General features: G+C 38.7%; 1 protein-coding gene across 2 annotated transcripts in view; it reads left to right on the top strand.

Annotated features, from left to right (window-relative positions):
- Positions 1-23,665, top strand: part of zbtb16a (zinc finger and BTB domain containing 16a) — a 242,547-nt gene that overhangs the window by 121,459 nt on the left and 97,423 nt on the right. Inside the window, exon 4 of one of the 2 annotated variants that reach the window (XR_009061280.1) lies at positions 10,684-10,751. Coding sequence is in view for 1 of the 2 variants with exons in the window: in XM_057820443.1 (XP_057676426.1) it covers positions 10,684-10,770 (87 nt within the window). In the remaining variant the exon portion in view is untranslated. Of the gene's footprint in view, positions 1-10,683; positions 10,771-23,665 lie in introns of those variants that run through there. The other variant, XM_057820443.1, reaches the window with a different exon arrangement.

Below are 23,665 nucleotides of genomic sequence, written 5' to 3'. Positions count from 1 at the left end.
TTTGTGTGTGTTGGAACTTGGAAGTATGGAGTGAATTTAAAAAAATATATGAATTGAATGAATAGAAATTAAAAATGCAATAATTACCTGTTTTTAATATGTAGGACACATTAATTATCATGCACGTCACCTTATATATCTTGGAAGCTATTCAAACCGTTTTTATAGCTTATTGTATCAAAATGGCAGTCATAACAGTTTGTGTAGTAAACTAGATGGAAAGTGGTTCTCAAATATGTAATCAAAATAATACATTTAAATGAAAAAATCAATTACTAGTACATTGCAAAACTTTATTACCTCAAGTGATGCTCCATAGAAATCCGGTCTCCAATTAGTCACCAGCTGCCAGTGAACCTTATTTTATTAGACAATTCTTGCATACAGCAAAGTCCTTGTTCACCTTACTTCCTTTATTGTTGGTGTAAAATCCAAAGTGTGTCCACATGTGTGATTTTCAGCAATATTTTTCTCACTTTTTCCTCCACCGTTCCCACGAAGCTTTTTTATTTTTTTCAACCCACTTGGGACCGCTCTTCTTCTCTAGGCGACTTGTGCACACTTTACCTTCACCACCACTGTTGAGCGCCCCTAGTGGACCGCCAAGGAATTGCTCAACAAACATTGAGCAGTTTACAGCTTCCATACTCCATTGTATGGCCAATATGTCAAATAAAAGTATCGATGCTTGGCGGGAGCATATCGATAACCGATCGGGTTGCAAAATATCGCGATATATCGCTGTATCGAGATATTGTCACACTCTTATTCATATATTAGTGGTATTTTATAAAGATTGCTCATATATTTTCACCCAAAACCAGTTAAACTTTTCAGTCGTTTGTTGAGTTCTATATACTGTATTTTTCTGAATTGTCAAATATTGATTGAGTTTCACATATTGGAGCACTTTGTCACATTTTCCCTATTGCTGGACTGGTATTTTGATACATATTGTGACGTTTTGGGCTGTTTATTTTAAGTGCCAACTACTGTATATACCTACTATGTTGAAAATATTCCTTTGCAATTAATTTTAAAATGCACCAAAAATCTAAATCTTAATTTGGAGAAAAGGTGGCAGTTTACAGAAAAAAAACAAAGGTCATATTTAGATTCAGCACCCCAAAATTATGCAAGAACTACTGTTTGCTTCAATGCAACAAACCTTTATTGGTTAGTGTAATTATTTGTTCCTGTTCTAAATGGGAAAATGTAATGCAGACTGTAATAGTGCAAAAAAAAAAGTCTTAATATTGTTCTATATAACTCATGGCAGGTGGTGTAATTGATTTGTTAAGCAAGACTACATGTAACGTTTTTGACACATTTTTCAAAGAGATAGTTTCCAGGATGTAATGGTGATTTTCTTTTTCTCTTCCAGTTGAAGTTGATAAATGCCCCTCGCCTCTTTGGATGAATAAATACTGCGTAAGACAGAATGGCAATGGTGAATTCATTAGCCCTCTGTGGCCATGAGTGCAACTTTTGTGATTGCACCATGCCGTATTCAGGTGTGAACTTTGTTTGAATAGAGAATTTAATCTGGTTTAAAAAAAAAAAAAAAAAAAAAGGCAATCGTGGCTTTCCAGGGACTAAGATCAACACAATGGCGTCGACGGTATTGTAAAAGCGAGGTCATTTGTAGTAAATCAGCTTCGCTTTTTAAAGCCGAGATGGCAGCGGTGAGTCTAGTGGGAGGCCATGAGGCATGTGCTAAATGGGCCAGGCACGGGGCGGGAGGCAGTTTAGTGCGGGCCGTGCCCCCCGCTTGTGGCACCCGCCCATAAATTGCGAGGAGGTGTCCGCCGACTGCTTCGCTTCAAGGAGGATCAACTTGTGTGAGGTCGCAGCGGGGCACCGAAGAAGGAGCTAGGCGGGTAAGGCCAAGGTACACATCGCCCGCGCCAAGCGCTCAATAACTAACAGCAATGAGGGGAATCTGAGGGGGGCGCCACTTCTGGCCATTAGAACCTTTAACTGCCAAATAAAAGCGATAAATCTCTAGTTCCCCTTTGATGGCGAGTGGGTGAACTTGGAAAGATGGGCGTTTTGGATGCGGAATAAGGGGCGCACATCAGCTGTTATCTTTGTCTCGGGTGTTCTAGATCACCGCCAACAAAAGGCCGCTCTCCCATCGCTACAAAGGGGACGTCCTTATGCTGTCGGAATGATGGAAAACAAACACGCTAAAGTGGGGTACAACATAAAACACAATCTGGACCAATTTGAGCCAGGCACAAGAAAGCGACCTGGCCTACACGAACTGATCGCCTCAGCGAATCATAAATATTAAAGTAAAAAGCTTGCTATGAACTAGTTTGCATAAAACCGTGTAAATTATTAATCAATTGCTACCGTTGACACCGGCAGACGTTCGGTCTATTTAACGACTATAAATTACATTAGAGCAGTGGTTCTTAACTTAAGTTTGGTGATAGGTTTAAGCGGTTTGGCGCAGGTTATGACAGACAGGGTCCTATTTTATGTTTTCTAAATCTAGGAAAAATGATGTTTTAGACCAGGTTTTGGACTGGTTTGCCCCCAATTTACAGGCTTTATTCCATTTTGTACAAGGGCTGGTCACAGCTTCGCACAGCAGTTATGCTTATTGACCAGGCATGTGCTGGTATGAGATTCTGACAGTATGATAACCTTAAGCAAAAATATCATGGTTTCACGGTATTATGGTATTGCAATTACAGCTCTAAAATGTGTTACTTTGAGGGAAAAAAAAACTTTTTCCATTGAGCAGGACTTTAATTTTATAAAACATATAAGCAAGTTGTATATAATTTTAAAATAAATTTAAAAATAACAAAAAAAGTACTGAATATTCTAAATAAAATTCAAATAAATGCAGTCCTTTAGGTGAGCCTAAACCCACAGCCACAGCTCAACATTATTACCATCAGAACAAAAATAATTATTTTCAAAAAAAAGCATGTGTGTTTGACTTGTATCATGTTTACATTACTGTAACACAAACACTCTTTCTCAACACAGACAGTTGCTAGAGAGGAAAAAACACATGTTTTACCAACACTAGACACACTAAACATGCTGATGTAAATTTCTTTCGAACCTGGTGGGAAACGTTCATGACAGTGTTTACTAACCTTTAATTTTATATAAATATGAAACCATATCGGAGCTATCGCCTCCTCGGCAGCCACCCTCCCCAGACATGTTTTACATGTCGGTTGGCCATCCTCCTCTAAGCTGCGGCTGTCTGTAACTGTTCTGTAGCTATAGCTAGTATTCCCATACCGGCAATTTTGTTTTCTTCGATGGGCGAAAAGTTCTGGAGTTTCACCTCCTCCAGCCATCGTGTAGCACAGCTGACTCACTGACACTGAGCAACAACCAGTGGGGGAGGGTTGAGCCTTACAGCTGCAAGCGATGGGGACATTTGGGACATAAAAAATTGCCAGTAAGTGAGGGACGGTATGACGAAAAATATTTGCGGTTTTGAAACCTTGACGTTTTCATACCACGGTATACCTTGAAACCAGTAATCGGCACATGTCTATTTTTGACCATTATACTTCTCCAAACTAAGCTGCTTGGGATTTGTTATGTGAGCAGACCATCATGGTGCAAAAATTAAAACAATAAATGATTGGAAAATAATTAATATTTTAAGTTCGGTAATATCGGTATCGGTTTGATATAACTGATATGATGTATCGGATTTTTGGAGTTGGACAATACCGGGATATATGTTATCAAATAAAAAGTAATTAATGAACAATTTTACCGTCTATTAACTTTGTCACCAGTCGACTGTTCATTCGCTGCTAGGAACTGGTTTGCTCAGTGGAAGCTTGACCTGTACTGGGTATAAGGAAGTATAACAGACCTACGGCTGGCACGGACTCAAATTTTGACCTGTTTGAAATCATGTTTCAAAATGTGAAGAAATTTGAACAGGAATTCGCTTAAATATTAGCTCGCTAGCTAAGATCTATAAGTTTAGAATTTGGAAAGGGGGAAAAAAAGCTTCATTAGCTAATTCTGAAGTGTTCAGTGAATGCACATGTGGAACTCATGGAACTATTGGGGGCCATAACCAGAGTGTCGTTCTGTTTCATTTTGATGTTGCTTTTATTAACATTTTAATTACTTTATTTATTCATAAAAATAGATTAAAATAATGATTATTATGAATAATAAATATAATCATTTTTATTTTACTCCCAAATGTTAATATTGGAGACTACATGACCGCAACATGTCTACTGCTGACAAACTAATTAAAATTCACAGCAGAAAAATAAAAAAAGAGCCACATGATTGGACATCTATCAGCATCAATGGCACTGAAAGAGTGAAGTGCCAATCTGCATTATGCTCACCGTCACGTCCACCATAGCTAGTTAATTATACCTTTTGAATATGATTCTTTTTTTATCAAATCGATTTAACCACAGATGAGTCCAAGATGTGCCGCGATTCATGAGATTGTATTTCACGATCCGGCCGTGCTCACTTGGTACAGCGTGCTCACGGTCTTATTTTCCTCTTTTTTTTCCGTCTTTTGCATAACTTGTTGCATAAGCGCTGTTCTGGCAGGCACACAGTGTCATGTACACTCTGTGTCATTTCTGCTTTTTCAGTCGGCGCTCGTTACAGTACAGACCGTTCCCTCATGTCACCGCAACTGAAAACCGCACAAAATCCCCCCCCCCCCCCCCAACTCTTTTTCATTTTCTTGTTTTCTTTTCGGTCATCTAAGAATCTGCTTCCTGTTTTCATGGTGCTCTTTCGTTGTGTCTGGAGGTGCCGTAACCCCAGAGGCCCTGCCAAGAACAAACCGTGAGGGATCGGTGTCTGCTGGCGCTGGACGCGTACACGCAGGCATACAAACACAGCCACCAGATGTTCACTTGGTGCGTGTGTTTGATGTGTGATGCGTATGGCATGTACAGTGTGCCTTGCCAAAGCCTGTAAAACCATAATTAGTCTTCTCTGATGTGCATACTGTATACATGCGCTCATTGCTGTACAAGGTTGTCGATAAATGAACGCAGCCAGGAAAACAAGAGCAAGAAAAAGTGGCAGCTTATGTTGACAACAGATAAATAAGCACTCTGATTTGAATGTGTACTTCAAAATAATGAACCTGAATGGACTCAGATGAGAGCACAGCTTTCTTTTAAAGCTTTTCTGCTTGTTACACATTTCATCAAACACATCTGGGGTCCATATCATTATCCATATCGCTTTCATGAAAATTCAATCTGTTAGAGTTGTCCGATATTATCGGATAGCTGTAAAAGCATTTTAAAATGATATCTGATAATGACATTGGTTTTTCATTATTGGTTTTGGGCCAATATGCATGCTGCCTTCAAAGTGAATGTAGAAGGCTTCTGCCTTCGTACAAGGGCTGGTCACAGCTTCGTACAGCAGTTATACTGATTGACCTTTAGACGTCTCCAAACTAAGCTCCTTGGGACCTGTTATGTGAGTAGACCATCATGGTGAAAAAAAATAAATTAACAGTAAATGATTGAATAATAATTAATATGCTAAGTCCGCGTCCACAATCTGTTGATATATCGGAGTTGATGTATAGACAATTTTCCTGAGCAAAACATGGGTGGCGCCATCTTACAAAATGTCTGCTCCGAACTTCTCGTTTAGAAAGAACAACATGACTTGCGGTTGAAGCAATCAGTGTGTTGACAATGTTAAAACTGCTAAATCTAGCCAGAGGAACCCACCGAATCTCCAGAAATGGATTCAGCACGACGTAGATGAGAATGTATAATTGTTCTTATCACTTCGTTGATCATTAGTGGACAAAATTATAACAACCTGTCAGCCTGTTTTGACGTGAGGTATAGATTGATACGCCGGCCTTTTGAGTGACCAAAATGAAGTGAAAGTACAAATTATATTACATTCGCCGAATGCAGAAGTGCTGACATGGATTGTGTTGTCCCAAGGAAATATTACAAGGTATATGTACATATGAACAAAAATAGTGTCATTTTTTTAATTACAGATATTGATTGCAATAAAACATTTGGACAACATGATTCCATTTCTTGTTTTATTTAAAACGATTGGTGCATAGACTTCATAACCTATTGACATGACATGGGAAAAGGGGACGATTCGTTGGGGGCCTATTTTCAAAAACGTCAAATTCAATTATTTACAAAACCAAAGCTGCTACTGACCTAAAACCAAAACAGGCCATATATGAGTCTCCATGAGCAGCGGCATCAAAAAATTCAAAGTCGTTCCCTTATAAAATCCTGAATTTTTTTTTTTTTCTTTCTTTTTTTAAGTATAACACTAGATGCACAAAAATCACCAAATGCAGAGATAATTACCTTTATTTTCAGGATCAAGAGCAATATTTAACTTATAAGTTTTTGACCAAAATAGCAACTTATTATTTTTTTGTATTCTATTTATTTCATTAAAGAGCATACGACACCAGAAAAAAAGTCTTAAATGGCATTATTATGTGAATTAGAATCATATTTTGAGACGATTCGACCATATACAACAATTTAGCAAAGCGCAGATGACGAGAAATTAGTCTTTTAATCTGCCGGTTAGCCACGCCTACAATTATAGGGCTTTAGCGTCCCCAACAGGTGGATGACGTCAGCGGTAGACTAGGCTCATCGGTTTTACTATTCAGCCCATTGAGGGGGAATTGTTCAGAACGAGGAAAACGAGACGAAGAGAGCTGCAAAATGTCATTGTTTCAGTCTCTCTACTCCCAATATTTTTACAGGATATTCTTTTTATCCAAGTATTTTCCCCAATAGCTATATAAATGGCTTGAGAAGGACCAGTCAGCCCGTCGAGGGGGAACTATTCACAATGAGGAAAACGCGACGAAGAGAGCGGCAAAATGTCATTGTTTCTGTCTCTTTACTTCAATATTTTTACATGATATTCTTTTTATCCAAGTATTTTTCCCCAATAGCTATATAAATGGCTTGAGAAGGACCAGTCAGCCCGTCGAGGGGGAACTATTCACAATGAGGAAAACGCGACGAAGAGAGCGGCAAAATGTCATTGTTTCTGTCTCTTTACTTCAATATTTTTACAGGATATTCTTTTTACCCAAGTACTTTCCCCAATTGCTAAATAAATGGCATGGTCATGACAAATAACTTGTGCTAAATGGAATATAAAATAATAAAAATCCATTTATTCAAGACGACATGGCAAAATTACTCCATAATGGTCAAAACAGTTGACTTTACCTTTACTGTCACACCTGCCGAACGATATTTTATGACACCTAAATCGGACATATGTCATTTCCCTTCCCCGGCTTCGGAGAATGTAAACAGACCAGAAGGAGTGACAGCTAGCCGACATGCTAACCCGAACCGAGGGATGTTTCAAAGTCTTCGAAGTGGAAAATTACACATAACTAGCCTGGATTATTTGACATGACGACCCGGTTGTCGAGTTTCTTTGCGGATCGGCAAACCGCCCGGCGGAGAGCAATTTACAGTTCGTTCCCTGGAGGAGGGTGGCTGGAATTGTTGTGTAGCTAACGTGCTAACAGCTAACTGCTAATGAGCGGGAGGATAGCTTTTTACATGCCTATCAATGATCAAACGTAAGTAGTCCTTTATTTAAAGGAATTTTATAGTGTTTACTTTGTAATCACTGTATTCGTATTTGACATAATACAAAACAAGATGTTTACTCACTTCCTTATAAGTCCAATGGTCCCACAGTAAATATCCACGGTGAATGGGAACCTTTTGAAACTCCAAAAAGGCGCATACGCCTCTCCCGCATACAGAATGATTTTTCTGCAGCCGTTTGGCTGGCGTGATGCAAAAAATAAAAGTATTAATCCGCAAAATCAGCTGAATCCTTCGTCCTCATACACAACAGTACACTGTAGCGTGAAGAGGACGTCTTCTACCGTACACGTCACAGCGCCCTCCTCCTCAATGCGAGACCGAAGCCGGAAGTCACTCATTTTCCTGGCGCGGGATTCAAAAAACTAAATAAATATAGCGATCGCTTCCACACACATCCAAGCGGTCCATATCATTCAGGAGCATAAAATACCGCGTGTATTATGAAATAAACATGCTTTTTCGTGTCACAAGCACTTTAAAGTTTTCAACAGCTAATAAATCACTAAATTTAACATCAAAAACTTAATACTTGAGGAAAACATGCAGAATCAATTATAAATATGTAAATAGATTATTAATAAATTAAATATACAATCACAACTTATTATAGAATAGAATAGCCCTTTATTATCATTATACACTATATACTGTTAGCGAACGAGGCTAGCGGCCGCCTGGCGTAAAAGGAGCTTTTGTGGCAAAAATTGTTGTGAATACATGCTAAAATCCCCAAATACTTCATAGATATGGACGTAAAACAGTCTCGATTCTTGGTTAAAAGCAAAGAAACCGTGCAGTTAGCATTTATTTTACGTAAATTGACGAAGTACAATGCTACCATGTTAGCGAATCAGGCTAGCGGCCACCTGTTGGAAACAAAGCTTTTGTGGCGAAAATTCTTGTGAATAAATGCTTAAATCCCTGAATTCTTTATAGATATAGACATAAAACAGTCTCGATTCTTGGTTAAAAGTAAACTATGAGGCTAGTCGGTTACGAAAATTAGCCTCCTCCATGTATAAACAAAGAAGAAAATTCCTACGAATAAATGCTTCAATCACGCATGCATGGTACGAAAAATATAATATTTACCTTGAATCCTCGAACAAATCACTCCTGAGACAATCCTTCCTGTGTGTATGCGGTGCAGCTTTCGTAGTTAAATCCAATCGTAAGTAAATCCAAGCTTAAATCCGACATGAGCGTGTCCCGTCTTCGGCTATCACTAAATTAAGCTCGGCCCCACCTGATAAGGCGTCGCGCGAAGAATGACGAAGTGTGTAATGATGTCTATAATTGGTGCATGTGCAAGGCAGGTCAATATATCCCAATTTATAAAGTTATTAGAAAAATAGCATACGAGAATGTGATATCAGACAGCAGAGCTCTGGAGCGGCTTTAGGGCTTGGCCGAACTTCCACCCAACATTACGCTGACCGTCGGCGGCATCCAGACGGGCTTTCTCCCGCTGTCCTTGGTAATTCCAGCTTCAATAGTGTATCTTAAAGTTGCTGCAGTTTAAAAGCTAATAGTTGAATCTATCGAGCTCACGGTCTGCCGCGAGGCCAGACACCGCCTCCAGCCCCAGCCTCTCAGCCACCCCTGGGTAGAATGACGCAGTCTCGATATATGTCCATCAATGTACAGTAAGTGTTGCTGTGAGGCACATCAAGGTATCTTCCCTTTCCTAACAGTGTTTTCCAACTGTAAATAAACGAACAAAAAACTTGTTACACTTGCATTTAGCGTTGACATAATTGTGCCATCTACACTTACTGATTAGCAACAGGCTAGCAGCAGATACAGTAGTCGTAGTAAATAATATTAAAGATCATCATAATTGCAATCATCATCGTAATAACAATATTAAATGCAACAAGTTGTTTCATACGCAAGATTTTACCCTCAGTGTCTTTTTGAGCACCGGACGCATGAAAATGCAGGAATAGCTTCCATAACACAGTGGCAACTTGTCTACAAAAACACCCGGTCTTGGTGGTGGCTTGAGCTTGGTTCCACATCTGCCTTCGTGAACATGTTGTCCTCCCCTGTCGTAATGATGGCAGATGGATGCGGTATTTCCAAATTGTCTTTTTAAGGAATTTTGATGAGTATTGTTACTCCAGCTCCACTGTTGTTTTGAATGGAGAAATCCTAAAACTGAAGCTGCTTGCAGACCTAAGAAAGTAAAGCGGAAGTACCTTGGAAACTTGTCTATCAGATTTTTGGAGTTTGACAATATCAGGACCAAGGTTATCTTATAAAAAGTCATTATTGAACAACTTTACAGTCAATTAACTTTCTCACTGGTTGACTGTTCATTCGCTGCTAGCCTCCGCAGTTCAAATGGATTGAACGTCTGTTGCCATCAGTGGCGGCCAATGAGTTGAAGCTAAAAGAAATGACTCAGACGTCACACATACTGGACTGTCTCAGAAAATTAGAATACACAATATTCTAATTTTTTGAGACAGTCCTGTGTATATATACAGGACTGTCTCAGGAAATTAGAATACACAATATTCTAATTTCCTGAGACAGTCAGTCAATTAGAATATTGTGTATTCTAATTTCCTGAGACAGTCCTGTATATATACACAGGACTGTCTCAAAAAATTAGAATATTGTGTATTCTAATTTTCTGAGACAGTCCAGTATACAAAAGGCACCAATGTAGTATGCATTTTTTCCCCCCAGTTTTCTCCAGACGAGAGCAAAGACTTTATCACTGTTATTATCAAGTATTCAGAGCTCGCCTTAGAGCTCCTTAGTTGTATAATTTCACACTTGACGGGTAAGCAGGCACTCTACAGAGTAAACTCTTTCAACGCATGCAATCAAAATGTCAATTAAACAAAATTTGTCGCTTTCAAAATGTTAACATTAGCTTAAAAATGTACAATTTTTGTCAGATTGTGACATTTCAGTTATGACATTTTCCATTATCACTGTAGTAAGCAGGCTTACTCTTCTGAACACTGTTTTGTCTGCGTGTTGCTCAGCATGTAATAAACGTCCACTCTCCTCTTGTGTTTTTGCCCTCCAGCTGGAGAGAAGGCCATCGTATGCGACCAGTGCGGTGCTCAATTCCAGACAGAAGAATCCCTGGAGGCCCACCGGCAAATCCACACCGGTAGGGAACTAACAAACAACACCCTCTCGCTTCTTTTGCTGCATGCAGTACATTTAGATATTTTGTTTTTGACGACGAGCCGGGATCGGCCGATCTCATCTGGCTTGGCGCAAATGATGATTGACGGTGCGGTGGCACCGTGCTGCAATAGCCCTAAATCACAACAGACGCAATGGTAATCAACATAGTCGGGAAAACTTGGCAGGCCCTGGCGTTGTTTATCGTGATGCCCCTTTCCCTTCCGCTACGGAAATGTGAAGACGGTGCGAGTGCCAAGATGGAAAGAAGAGGATGTAAATCCTCCTCCGTTAGCAGATGTGAGGCGGAATGAGGTGTTTAATTTAGATGGAAGGACTCTCCGATGTCCATTGATGTTAAGTAGATCTAATGCCAAGCTGAGATCTTAATTTTAAGGCTCTCTGTGACAGATCATGTAACAATTTGCGCATAGCAAACAACATATATATATTCATTTTCCACATATACACAGTATTCACAACTTTTAGTTCTCTTTTTCAAGAATCGGACAAGAACTGAATGTTCCCCAAATTCTCCAATTTTCATTAATACAAGATTTCAAAATTTTTGAAGGTTTGTATCGCATTTCAAATGACTTTTTAACTCATTGGCTGCCATTGACAGTGTTAGACATACCATCCATTTGAATTGGGAGGCCTGGCAGCAGTGTTGTTTTTGGCAGGCCTTTCTAATTTTTGTCTTCGTCTTAGTCTTTTAGACTATAATATTTATTTATCTTAGTCATATTTTACTCATCTTTTATAAATGTGTTTGTCTTCATCTTTTTTTGGGGGGGGCAAAAACTTTCAGTTGATGTTTGCTAAAAATGTTTCCGTTTGTAAAATTAAAATTTTTACTCAAAATAATAATATTATAATATAAAAATAAAATAAATATATAAAAATAATACAAATTTATAAAAATAATATACAAAGGTTTGCAACTACAATGGTACCTCGACATACGGTCGCTTTGACACGCGATCTTTTCGACCTCTGACGAAAATTTTACTCGCCGTTTGTTTCTACATCCAAGGACATGCTCGAAATACGATGATTTATGACAGCACTGCAGTTTCTTTGTTTTGCCGGAGACAGATGCACGGCATATTTTCTTGTGAAAGAAATCAACATGGGTTCCAAGAAGGTTAGTGCAGGTGGTGAAAAAAAAGTGACGCTCACCATTGAAATGAAGATGAAAATGATAGAGGAATATAAGCGTGTTGTAAACTGGCTTGACTAGGGATGGGAATTTATACGATTTTTTTACGATTCCGATTCCATTATCGATATTGCTTAACGATTCGATTCTTTATCGATTCTCTTATCGATTCTAATTTCGGGAAAAAGAAGAACAAACATTTTGATTGGCATCAAGTTTGTTTAATCAGAAGTCACAACCTTACAAACTCACAACGAGGTCAAAAGAGGCCCAAAGCCTCAATGTTAACTGTGGCAATAAGTGGCAAATGCACAAGAATGTGTAACATTTTACTGAAACATTTTTCTAATAGAAATAAAAAATATTGGTATATTTTGGCATATAGGTCGTTGTTCTGCCTTTGGCAATGTCCCCAAACTTTTTCCTGTGAGGGCCAAAGAACTTTTCCCTTCTCTGATGAGAGGCCGGGGTCAGTTTGTAACAGAAAAAGTGTGACGATTGCAGGAGTGCGTAAATGTAAAAAAATTATTGTTTTTCAGAAAGCCACAATCAAATGACCCTCTGTGGATTCTTCACGGAACAAAAGTGTATAATAATAATAAATAATAATAGCACTATTAATTAAATAGATAATAACCAAATAATCCTCTCTGAGTTATTCACTGAAAAAGGCCAGGAAATAAATAACACTACTGAGGGAGAAAAAAAAAATTTCAAAATGCTCTCTGGAATTGTTCAGGGGGCCGGACCAAATATGGAGCCGCGGGCCGTAGTTTGGGGACCCCTGTTTTTATTTACCAGTATATTGAAATGCATGCCTTTTAGTTTTTATGGCGCTTTCACGCTCAAGTGGTGGCGCCATTGCGCTTCCTCACGCGAAGAAGAGCGCGCTCACGTGAAGAAGAGCGCGCTTACACGCGAAGATGAAGAAATGCCGCATCCAAGCGAGTGAGCGAGTTAGTGAGAAAGGGAAACACAGCCACGAGCCTACATCCTATGTTAATGTTTGTAAAACATCTACAGAGCCAACGCCTGTATGTATCATCTTCTGTGTTGTTGTTGTGTGTTTCCACTCGCGATCGGACACTTAAATCCAGATGTGTAGTGGTTTAAACGATGTGCTAATGCTAGCGAACGCATGCTAACTGTTTGTTATTACTGTGTTAGCAGCTAATCATCGCTGACTTACGTTGATGCAAACCTGTTTGTTATTGGTGACGAAATTGATTTGTTTCATTTCTATTTTTAGTTTAAAGTGATGGTTGAATAAAGTCAGCAAATTATTATACCAACGTCTTCTGCATCGTCATTTGGGAGTTTAGCTAGCTGTATAGCCAGGACTGAGCTTTAGCGTCTCGGTGAGGACAGTGCAGTCTATTCCCTCCCGATGCAGTTATTTCCATCTTGCAATGACTGCAAGTCGCTTTGTTGTAATTTTTCCTCGTGAAGTGAAGACACACTTTCAAGCGTTCGAACCTACGTGCTGTCATTATGTTTTACGGCGGCAATGCTCGTGCTAAACTATCGTAACCTTTCATTTTCACCCTTTTTCCTGGTGAAGTACAGCCGAACTTTGAAGCGAGTGGTTCTTGGCGCCGTGCTAGTTTGATGCGTCTGGACAACGAGACACGTCACGACGCAATATGCATCTTTAGGGATCGTTAAAGGGATCGTTAAGGCTTTTTCATTGTGATGTCGAGGCCTCGAAACACTCGGAACCGGTTCCGAATTGGAAGCCAAGTTTAAGAGAACGCTCGCTGTTAGCATTAGCCTAATGCTAGTTAGCATTAGCCTAATGCTAATGTGAACACGGATGCTATGCTAATGCTACAAGTTACATTTAGTGTGTGATGATCACGCTGCACAGACTTTTAAAAGCTAAAGCAACGTTGCATAATCTCTCTGATCAAGAAAACAAATCTTACCGTATGGGCAAGTCTGCATGGAGACTGGAGATAACACACTGGTGAGTCGGGAAGGAAGAGGGGGGGCACAGCACATTACGAGCGACACAACCAGACACTGCTTCGATGCAGGCTAACTACACATAAAATGTCACACATTGTGAACATATGAACAAAACTATAGCTTATTTACGTCTCGTCCTCGTCTCAACAGACGAAAACTTGCATTTGTCTTGTTCTTTTGGTCTCCCAAAACGTTCTTAGCTCATTATCGTCTTGTCATCGTCATGAATAAAAGTGTTCGTTGACGAAATACTTTTGCTGTTGTCATCGTTAACGAGAACAACACTGGCTGGCAGCGAATGAACGAACCCTGCGAGTTCAAATGGATTGGCCGTCTATTAGTGATAAACACATTAAAATTCACAGCAGAAATTTATCTGGATGATCACTTTTAGTTCTAGTTTTACTCGTTTACTAACACTAGTTTTAGTAATACAGTACTATAGATTGTTTTTTTATTTCAACACTATGATTAGATTGGGAACTGTTTGTTTTTTTGCAGGGGAAGTAAGTATCCTCCCAAAAAATGTTGGGCAAATTCTGAACGTTCTAAAGTTATTCTTGAAATAGTCAAATTATATATGTATATTTTTTTTTTTTCGCATGACTTTTAACATTTGTAAAAATAAGTTGATTACAAACTTCTTTCAGGTTTCACTTTAGATGCTTTTACTAGAGACCTTGTTATTATGACTTGTGCTCTACAGTAGTGCCATGAAAACAATTGTGGGGCCAATCAAGTGACCGTTCATTTTGGACTTAACTGAATTAGATGTTTCTTCATCTGGGCTGCCAATGAGCACGCAAGGAGATTCCTGAAATAGTCCCTCATCATTATCATCGTCTCCAATGGCAGCTAGCTGCTTTTTGGAGACTGTTCTCCCCATTTTTGTGGCTGTTTGTTCCTATCCAAAATATTTGAGAGGGCGTGCCATTAAAACTTTGCAAGTGGGGGTGGCTTCTGTGTCATCTTGTGGGGGGGGGGTTCACTCTCTTCAGCCAATCAGCATAGTACTCATTACGACGAGGTTAAACAAGGCTAATTATCTGGCAGCCATGACAGCGGAAAAGAGTAGTGCTAAATATAGAAATTCCAGTCTGGAACCAATGGAAGCTGTTTAACCCTTTTTTAAGGCAAGTGACTATTTATGGCATCAAAGACCACATATGTGGACATCACATTTTGGGTCATGTAGGCCACATTTGTACAATGCTAAATGTTAATACATATACAGTATATCCCAGAATGGGGGGTTTACATGTGGATGCCAGGTCTCAATTATAATCACTATTTTTTTGTTTATGTATTTCTTTAGATAAATAAAATGAATAAAAACAGAAATACTCTGTTTATGGCTCATAAAAACACTGTTAGGTTGATAAATAATAAATAAAATGGCATTAACAAATTTAGTGCTGCAACGATGAATCGATTAACTCGAGTAACTCAAATACAAAGATTCGAATCAAATGTTGCTGCTTCGAGGATTCGTTTAAATAGAGTGTTGCTGTATTCGTTTGTTTTGAAAGTGCTTGCATTTAGTTTTATTGTTTGGTGTGGTGGAAACACTGCCCTCTAGTGACAATGGGGAATATGACATAACTCATTGAACATGGCTGAATCCAGCTGCTCCCTGTTAAGACCAACATAAGGTCTAAGTTTTTGTTTGACCTCATGTTTTTTATGCATTCATAATTCAGTTAATAGGTGTGTTTAGCAGTTTATGAGGGAATATGTGTTTAAATGATTTGTTAAGAGCATTGTTTAAAAAATAAATAAATAAATAAAAGCCTTTTATAGCATTTAGGCTAGCGGACTTTTTTTCTATGCATTTTAGCCAATTGTTCTTTTGTTGTACTTAGATCGTCATTTATTTATTTTTTTATATACAGTTTGAGGCTAAGATCAGGTATTTTATTTTTATATGTGTTTTTAAAAGTGCAATTCTTCATAGTTTGAAGAAGGGAATGTCCTTTTGTATTTGTATTTAAAGCTCTTTTGAAAGTGCAATCTTAGCAAGCCTTTGTTTTACATCCCCTAAACTATATTCTGGAACTCCTAACTCTGAATCTGATTACTCTATTATTCGATCTAACTAGTTGATAGATTAATCGATTACCTAAATAATTGAAAGCTGCAGCCCTAAATAATTAAATTTCCTTTTTTTTTTTTTTTTTCCCTCAAAGAAAAAATGTCAAATGAATAAACATTTTAAATGGATAAAGAGAACAATTGCAGTTTCATCTTTTTTTCAAGCATTTTATTTAAATAAAAAACATTACAATTTGTAAGAGAATATTCGCTGGGTTTTTTCTTCTTCTTTTTTTTTCTTAGTTTAAAAAATGTAAACAAGAATGGGAAAATAGGTACTAAGTTTACATTTTTTCAACAAATAAATAAAATATATATTCTTAACTTATTCCCTGCCATTGACAACGATAGATGTCCAAATCATTTAATCTGGGAAGTTGGCTGTGAATGCTCAACTTGACAGCACTAGATACCTAATCTATTTGAATTGAAATGGATTGGCAAAGAATCATCTATTTTGCATCATCAGCGTTTTCATTACTCCTAATAATCTGCAAAACATGAGGGGGGGACCGGTAATGAAAATCCTTCAGTAAAATCTCGCAAGATAAAACTTAATCAGTTATGAGGCTAGAAACATGCTCAGTTATACTTTGCCGAAGTTTTTGAAACATCGCTTTTACTTTACAAAAGACTGTCATGGAAACTCTGATACACAGGTAAATTGAGCTGCGAGTATGCTCACAGATGCAGAGAAGGTGCTACAGCGTTCCAAATATTTACTTGCATAAAATCAAGCAAGTCCGACACTGCTTCTCACAAACCTTTTCCCTTATAAATTTTTTTCAAGCAACGCTTGTCTTTAGCTAACAATGTCCTCATTCAAGGTAAAGGCCATCGTGTCATGCGCATACAGTAATAGGCAGTGACCCAAGGTCCTCCTGATGACAGTGTTTGGCCTCGCCACGTTGAATGGTCGCTATTGTGGCGTGAAGCAATCAGCTGCAGCCGGACTAAACCTCAAAGGGGAAGAAAAAGCACAAAAAAAAACACAGGAAGGTTTTGAAACTAATGGACGCATTCCTGACGTTGTCGTCATTCCCGGTGAAAATATCACGTGGCATTTATTTCCGGTGTCGGAAATCCACTGCAAATATTCACCTTCTTAGCAACTCATCGAAACTAATAAAACAACTCCAAGAATATGTCACGCCAATCTCTCTCTCTAAACTGGGACTTTTGTAAGCAAACATTCTCCCAGGCGGTCAGGAAGGCTTTCATCTTCAAACCCAAAATAAAAAATCCCGCTGCTGTCATATTTCCAACGCCAAGCCTATTTACTCTCGGTCTTGTTTATGTGCGCTACGGCTGTTATGCAACATACAGAGCCAGGGCTAATTTTAGCAGCTTTTTTCCTTTTTTTTTGGACTGTCAACCAGAAAACCATGGGGAGGATGTTTTGGCGGCGAGCTGTTTCCACTCTGCACTTGTCTGATGCATTCAGGAACCCTGTTGAAGAAAGTACCTTCTCGTCACTCCAATAAAATGCTGCTTTGGAACTAAATATTTTTCAGAAATGCCAACTTTTCTTCAGTGTAGCAAAATTTTCACTCAAATATAACACTTCAGCTCATGTGCTTGTCGTCAACCCATTATTCTTCAGTGTAACAAAATTTTCACTCAAATATAAGCGTTCATTTGCTCCTCCAAGTCAAAATGGATTGGACATCTGACACAGTCAATGGCACTGAAAGATGAGCATTCATAGTCAGTCCTCCCACTTTAAATGAATTGGACATATGTGGTAATAACGGCAATTACTCTGAAATTTTAATTTAAAAAAAAAAAAAAAACTGCTTATGTTATTGTAGGCAATTACCAGAGTGCAATCCTGTTTTTATTCATTTTTATTAACATTTTACTAATTTATAGACTTATGAAAAAAAAAAAAAATGGTTAACATTTTTTAAATTCAATTATAAAATAATTTTAAGAAGAATAATGTTGATTTTCTAGTTTTCACAGGTTCTTTTATTCTCTTAATTAACAGGAGATGACAAAAAACAAAAAATATATTAGAAAATATATGTTAAAAAATAATGTGTATACACTGTATCTATACCGTAATTTTCGGACTATAAAACACTACTTTTTTTCTTCATTTTAATCCTGTGGCTTATAGTCCAGTGCGGCTTATTTTGTTGATTTATTTGGGTTAATAGGTAACACTTCATTTGACAGCGGCGTCATAAAACTGTCATAAGACTGTCGTAATTATGACATGACACTATCATGGGCATTACTGAATGCTTATGACAGATGTAATTAAGTGTCATCCGGGAAATTATGTCACTAACTCCATTTATATCCAGCCTGGATCTTTTACGTTTATTCAAAAAAGGATAATTTCCAAAATAACATAAAAATTACATCTGTTATAAGCATTCATTCATGGTCATGACAGTGTCATGTCATAATTATGATTGTCTAATGACAGTTTTATAGCACCTCTGTCAAAGTGTTACCAAATACCATAATTAGCAATTAATGAAACAACAGGAACAGTAACTGAAGAAATAATTGGCATAGAACATGAATTTTGATTGTTATTTACATTTGTAGCACTGCAATGCATGTTAGGAGGCATGTTGGACAACAGCAGTGTTGACAGCAGGTGGCAGCAGAGGTTGACTGTCTCCCCCAAGGGAGCAGTGGTGGTCAAATGAAGCTTCTTGAAGCAATGAAGCTTTGCAGCCAATTGGTTCAAAGCTTCTTGGTGGATCATTTGTTTTTATGACAGTCGTATGATGCCGCTGTCAAATAAAGTGTTACCGGTTAATATCTTTTGGTGCAAATATCCCATAATACAGTGAGGACAGCTGCAGTTCATAATCCAGTATGGTTTATCTACGAACAAATGCCGTTTTCATGTCAAATTTGGTGGGTGTCTGCTTATAGTCAGGTGCGCCTTATCATGCGAAAATTACGGTACACACATATGTATGTACAGTGGGGAGAACAAGTATTTGATACACTGACAATGGGAAAACCCATTGGTAGTGTATCAAATACTTGTTCTCCCCACTGTGTGTATATATATATTTATATATATATATATATATATATATATATATATATATATATACTACCATTAATAATCACTTGCCTAATAAAGTGTTGTTTTTTTAAAAATAATTTTCAAATACTAATTACTTAGCACTTGCAAGCAAAATAATCATTATATTTTATACCCAATGTAGGTCATGTGTTAACAGTGTGCAGTAGCTGAACATTTTTACCAATACTTGGAAATTTAAAAAACAAATTCTGCCAGTGATAGCTCACTTATCAACAGGAAATTTGGCAGTCATGTACTGTAGATAACAAGTAGAACCACAAAAATGTTACCAGAAGCCATACACTATCACACATGAGCTCTACCATCTTGCTTCAAAATGGCCATTTCAGGGTCAATTTGGACTTTTTCTTGTAGTCCTTCATAGAAACAAATGTATATTATTGTAATGCGACGGTAGAGTAGCAATATTGGGATTGACCCTCCAACATCTATCTTCTTAAGCTAACCCTGGAATACTTTGAAAATTTGAATTTGGACAACATCTACTGGAGGGTCAGCTTAAAAAAACAAAGAAAAAAACTGATTTGAATATTAAGAGGCCCGGATAGCGATTTTGGAAGTGATCGTCCAGAAACTGCATTTGTAGCTTGTATCATTCACTTTTAACTATGTTCTAAACGCACCATTTTGATTGGGCTCCTTTTCTCCTGAGAGCACAGCATTTATCGATCGGCAACACTTGTGTGATACAAAACCGTGCTTAGAAACGTAGGCTAGTCTGTTGAAGGTTACCATTCAATGAAAGTGTAAAAACAGCATAAAAAGGTCAGGAGAAGCATGTGTGGGAAGTATGACAAGTACACTTGTGTTGTTTAAGATTGTAGCGTTCACTGGCGCGACTTGTAATTTGCATGTAAATGCCACGTTAAAGATGAGCAGTTATGTGACACGGCGGCACAGGCGACGGCGGCCTTGGCGGGCCTTTATCGTGCTGGACTGTTCGTACATGAATCATCTCCACCCGGAGAAAACTCGGCGATAACAGCCGAGGGTAGGGAGGCTCTTTTTTCAAGCCGGTTTCATTGCCTCTCATTTTGTCTCCCGCCCTGTCCTTTTCAAGCCTCGTAATATGGGCGGAAAATATGCAAAGTGCCTCGCGGGCAACGGCAGTGGGAGCGCAGCGTGATTCCAGAGTAAACACTTTCTTTTCTCAAGCCAGGAATAGTTTGGCTGCAGCGAGGCGGCAGGGAGGGGGGCGAGGGATGAAGAAGAACATGTGCTGAAAAGCGACAACAACAAGTGAGGATCGCGCAAGCGGCGCTCGTGTCCGTCGAGCGAATGAGGCCGACGGCCACGTTGAACACTCGGGCGTCAAAAGTGCCTCGTATCACACGAGCCTGGCATCTGTTTAGCATCGACTTAATTGTGATGTTATTAAGTTGTCAGGGAGCATTAGGGCCGATCTATGCAAAGCAAACCATCACATACACACAAGGAGAATTTGGACAAAGTCGCACCGGTGCGAATGCAAAGCTTGTCAGGACAAGCAAATAAAGGAGAAAACATGTTGTTCTAGAGCGCTTCACAATAAGTAGCACACTGATAAAAAGTAAGCAATTCTTCTTCTTCTTCAAAAAAAAAAAATCCAGTTGAAGTCTACCCAGCTCAGCTCAGCTTTACTTCGGTCGCAATTGTGGAGATAATGTGCCATACAGAAATACAAAAATAGTTAAAGGAGTTGAAAAAATTAAAACTGGCACAGGCAAATACGCTAGAGCAATGGACTATATTAGGGGTGTGACAAAATATCGAAATGGTGATATATCGTGATGCTTTGTATCCCAAAAGGTTATCGATACGCTCCTGTCAAGAATCGAGATATTGTTTTAAAAAGGTGTCAATTTAAAAAAAATAGGCTGCCATTGATGGTGCTCGACGCCCAATCCATTTAGACTGGGAACGTTTGTTCATTCAAAACCAGAGCGTTCACAGTCATTCGGTCCAATTTTCGGGGCATTTACAGGTCACTTGCTTTTCATTGTAGGGCATTTACAGGTCATTTCCTGTGGAGTTTGAGTCACTGCTTATTTATTTGGGTGATTCCCATGTCACTTCCTGTTCTGTAACGCAAAATTAAACAGCAAGTGACCCATAAAATACCCCAAAATCAACAGGAAGTCACTGAAAATCAACAGGTAAATGACCTTAAATGGCCCAAACTTACTCATTGCCTGGCATTGGCTGCCACTGATGGCCATAGACGTTCAATCCGTTTGAAGTGGGAGGGATGGGCACCCTCCCAGTTCAAATGGATCGGACGTCTACTAGTGATAAACTCATTCCAATTCACAGACCAAGCATGTTTTTCTGTTTATTAGTTTTTTGTTGAATATCCTAGAATGATTTCCTGACCAATGTATCGAAAATCGTTGTATCGCTATATCGTCAGATCATCGTTATCGTGAGCTTTGTATCGCAAAACGTATCGTATCGTGAGGTACCAAGAGGTTCCCACTCCTAGACTACATTATAATTAATAGCTTGTTTCATCACTTAATCATGAGAACTGGCTGGTATTGACGGCAATAGACGAATTGCTATAAAAGTGAGGTTGTTTTACATTGTCCACACAGTAACTTTGGCATAGTAACACAACACTCAAACTTGGGAAACTAAAGGTCGGACTTTAACGATTATAAATTATGAAGGATAAACAAGTTTTTTAAAAAATGACGCAATCTTAATCTACGTCAATCTTCGTCTACCATTTTGACTATGACATTGTTTCTGCGAGTAATATTTTTAAAGTATATTCATTTTATTGAGTCTTTTGATCACTAAGCATATTAAAAATGATAATCATAGTATTTAAAATAACTTATAAGCCTGCTCAAATTTCCTACTTATTGTATTAGTCTCATTTAAAGTGCCTATGACACCATAAAAAGTCTTAAATAGCATTATTATGTTAATGAAAATCATATTTAGAGACGATTCGACTATATACAACAATTTGGAAAAGTGCAGATGACGAGAAATTAGTCTTTTAATCTGCAGTTTAGCCCCGCCTCTCATTATAGCACACTAGCGTCCCCAGCTGGATGATGACGTCGGCGAAAGGGCAGCGATTTCAGATCATTTAGAATTCAGCCCGTTGAGGGGGAAGATTCATAACGAGGAAAATGCGACAGAGCAGCAAAATGTAATCATTGATTCAATTTCTCTACTCCCAATATTTATACAGGATATTCTTTTTATCTAAGTATTTTTCCCCAATTGCTATTTAAATGGTATGGTTATGACAAATAACAGTCTGTGCTAAATGGAATATGAAGTATTAAAAATGCATTTAATCAGTACGACAGGGCAAAATTACTGCATAATGGTCAAAACTGCTGACTTCTTAAAACCTCCCGAACGGTATTTTATGCCACTGGAGTTAGTCCGGCTTTTGTCATTTCCCTGACCCGGCTTCGGAGACGGAGGAAAGAGCGTAAACAAAACAGGAGGCGTGACTGCTAGCCGACATGCTAACCCTAACGGAGCGGTTTTCCTAAGTCTTTTTCTCGCCTTTCGAAAATGAAAAGCCACACAAAACTACTCGGGCTCATTTCACAAAAGGCGGTGGGGTTGATTGTCTTCACCGATCGGCCAGCTCCCGGCGGCAAGCAGGTTACGGCGGGCAGACAGTGCTCGTCGCCCAGAGAGGGGAATGAATGCCGTAAATAGCACATTCTCTGTGGACAAACCGGCTGACGTCGGAGCAGGGGGCTTCTCGGGGCCAAGCTGAGGAAAGTGCTCTGTGGGCGGGCATGAGAAAAGGACCTAGAGGGGTGTTCGAAAAGCCGCCGGTCGTCAGCCGTGTGGCCTCCTCAGTGGACAGAGGGTATTGTCACCCACAAAATGCAAGCCACCTCCTTTTTAAAACGTTTGCCATGATCCCAGTATTTGACATAATATAAAACACGAAGCTTACTCACTTCCTTGTCCGTCCAATGGTTCCTCGCTTGTCTGACTTGTTTTGGCCATCGCGGTGAACAAGGATCTTTTGAAAATCCAAAAAGCCTCACACTACTCTCCCTGGTGTAGCAACAAAAGCCTGCAGCACATTGGGCTGTGTGAGGCAAAAAATAAACGAAATCATCTGCAAAATCAGTTTAATCCGCAGTCCTTCTGCATGCTATAGTGATGGCTGTATTGTGAAGATAATCTCTACTGCTGACGTCACATTCACTTTCTTCCTCAATCCGAGACTCAAGCCGAAAGTCACTCATTTTCTTGGCGCGGGATTCAAAAATTGAATAAATAAATCCAAATAAATCCAAGCAGTCCATTTCAATCAGGAGCATAAAATACTGCGTGTAATATGAAATAAACATGTTTTTTTGTGTAACAGGCACTTTAAAGAATGTTATAAACCTGTTGAAATACACTGTACCTATGCTACTGCAATATTTTTTACAAGACGGTATACTGTATGCCTGATAAACTGTCCCACTGCTGCTCATAATCTTATTAGTGTTTCTACAGTGGTTGTGTAGATATGTTCATGTCGGTGTAGTCGTTCGATAAGATCTATTTAAATTTTTTAAATGTATATATTTTGCAGACAAATAGTGTTGTATGATTAAAATGTGA

Source organism: Corythoichthys intestinalis, chromosome 18 (genome assembly GCF_030265065.1).
Source record: "Corythoichthys intestinalis isolate RoL2023-P3 chromosome 18, ASM3026506v1, whole genome shotgun sequence".
NCBI classification, from domain to species: domain Eukaryota; kingdom Metazoa; phylum Chordata; class Actinopteri; order Syngnathiformes; family Syngnathidae; genus Corythoichthys; species Corythoichthys intestinalis.
This window is presented reverse-complemented; position numbering and strand designations above follow the sequence as displayed.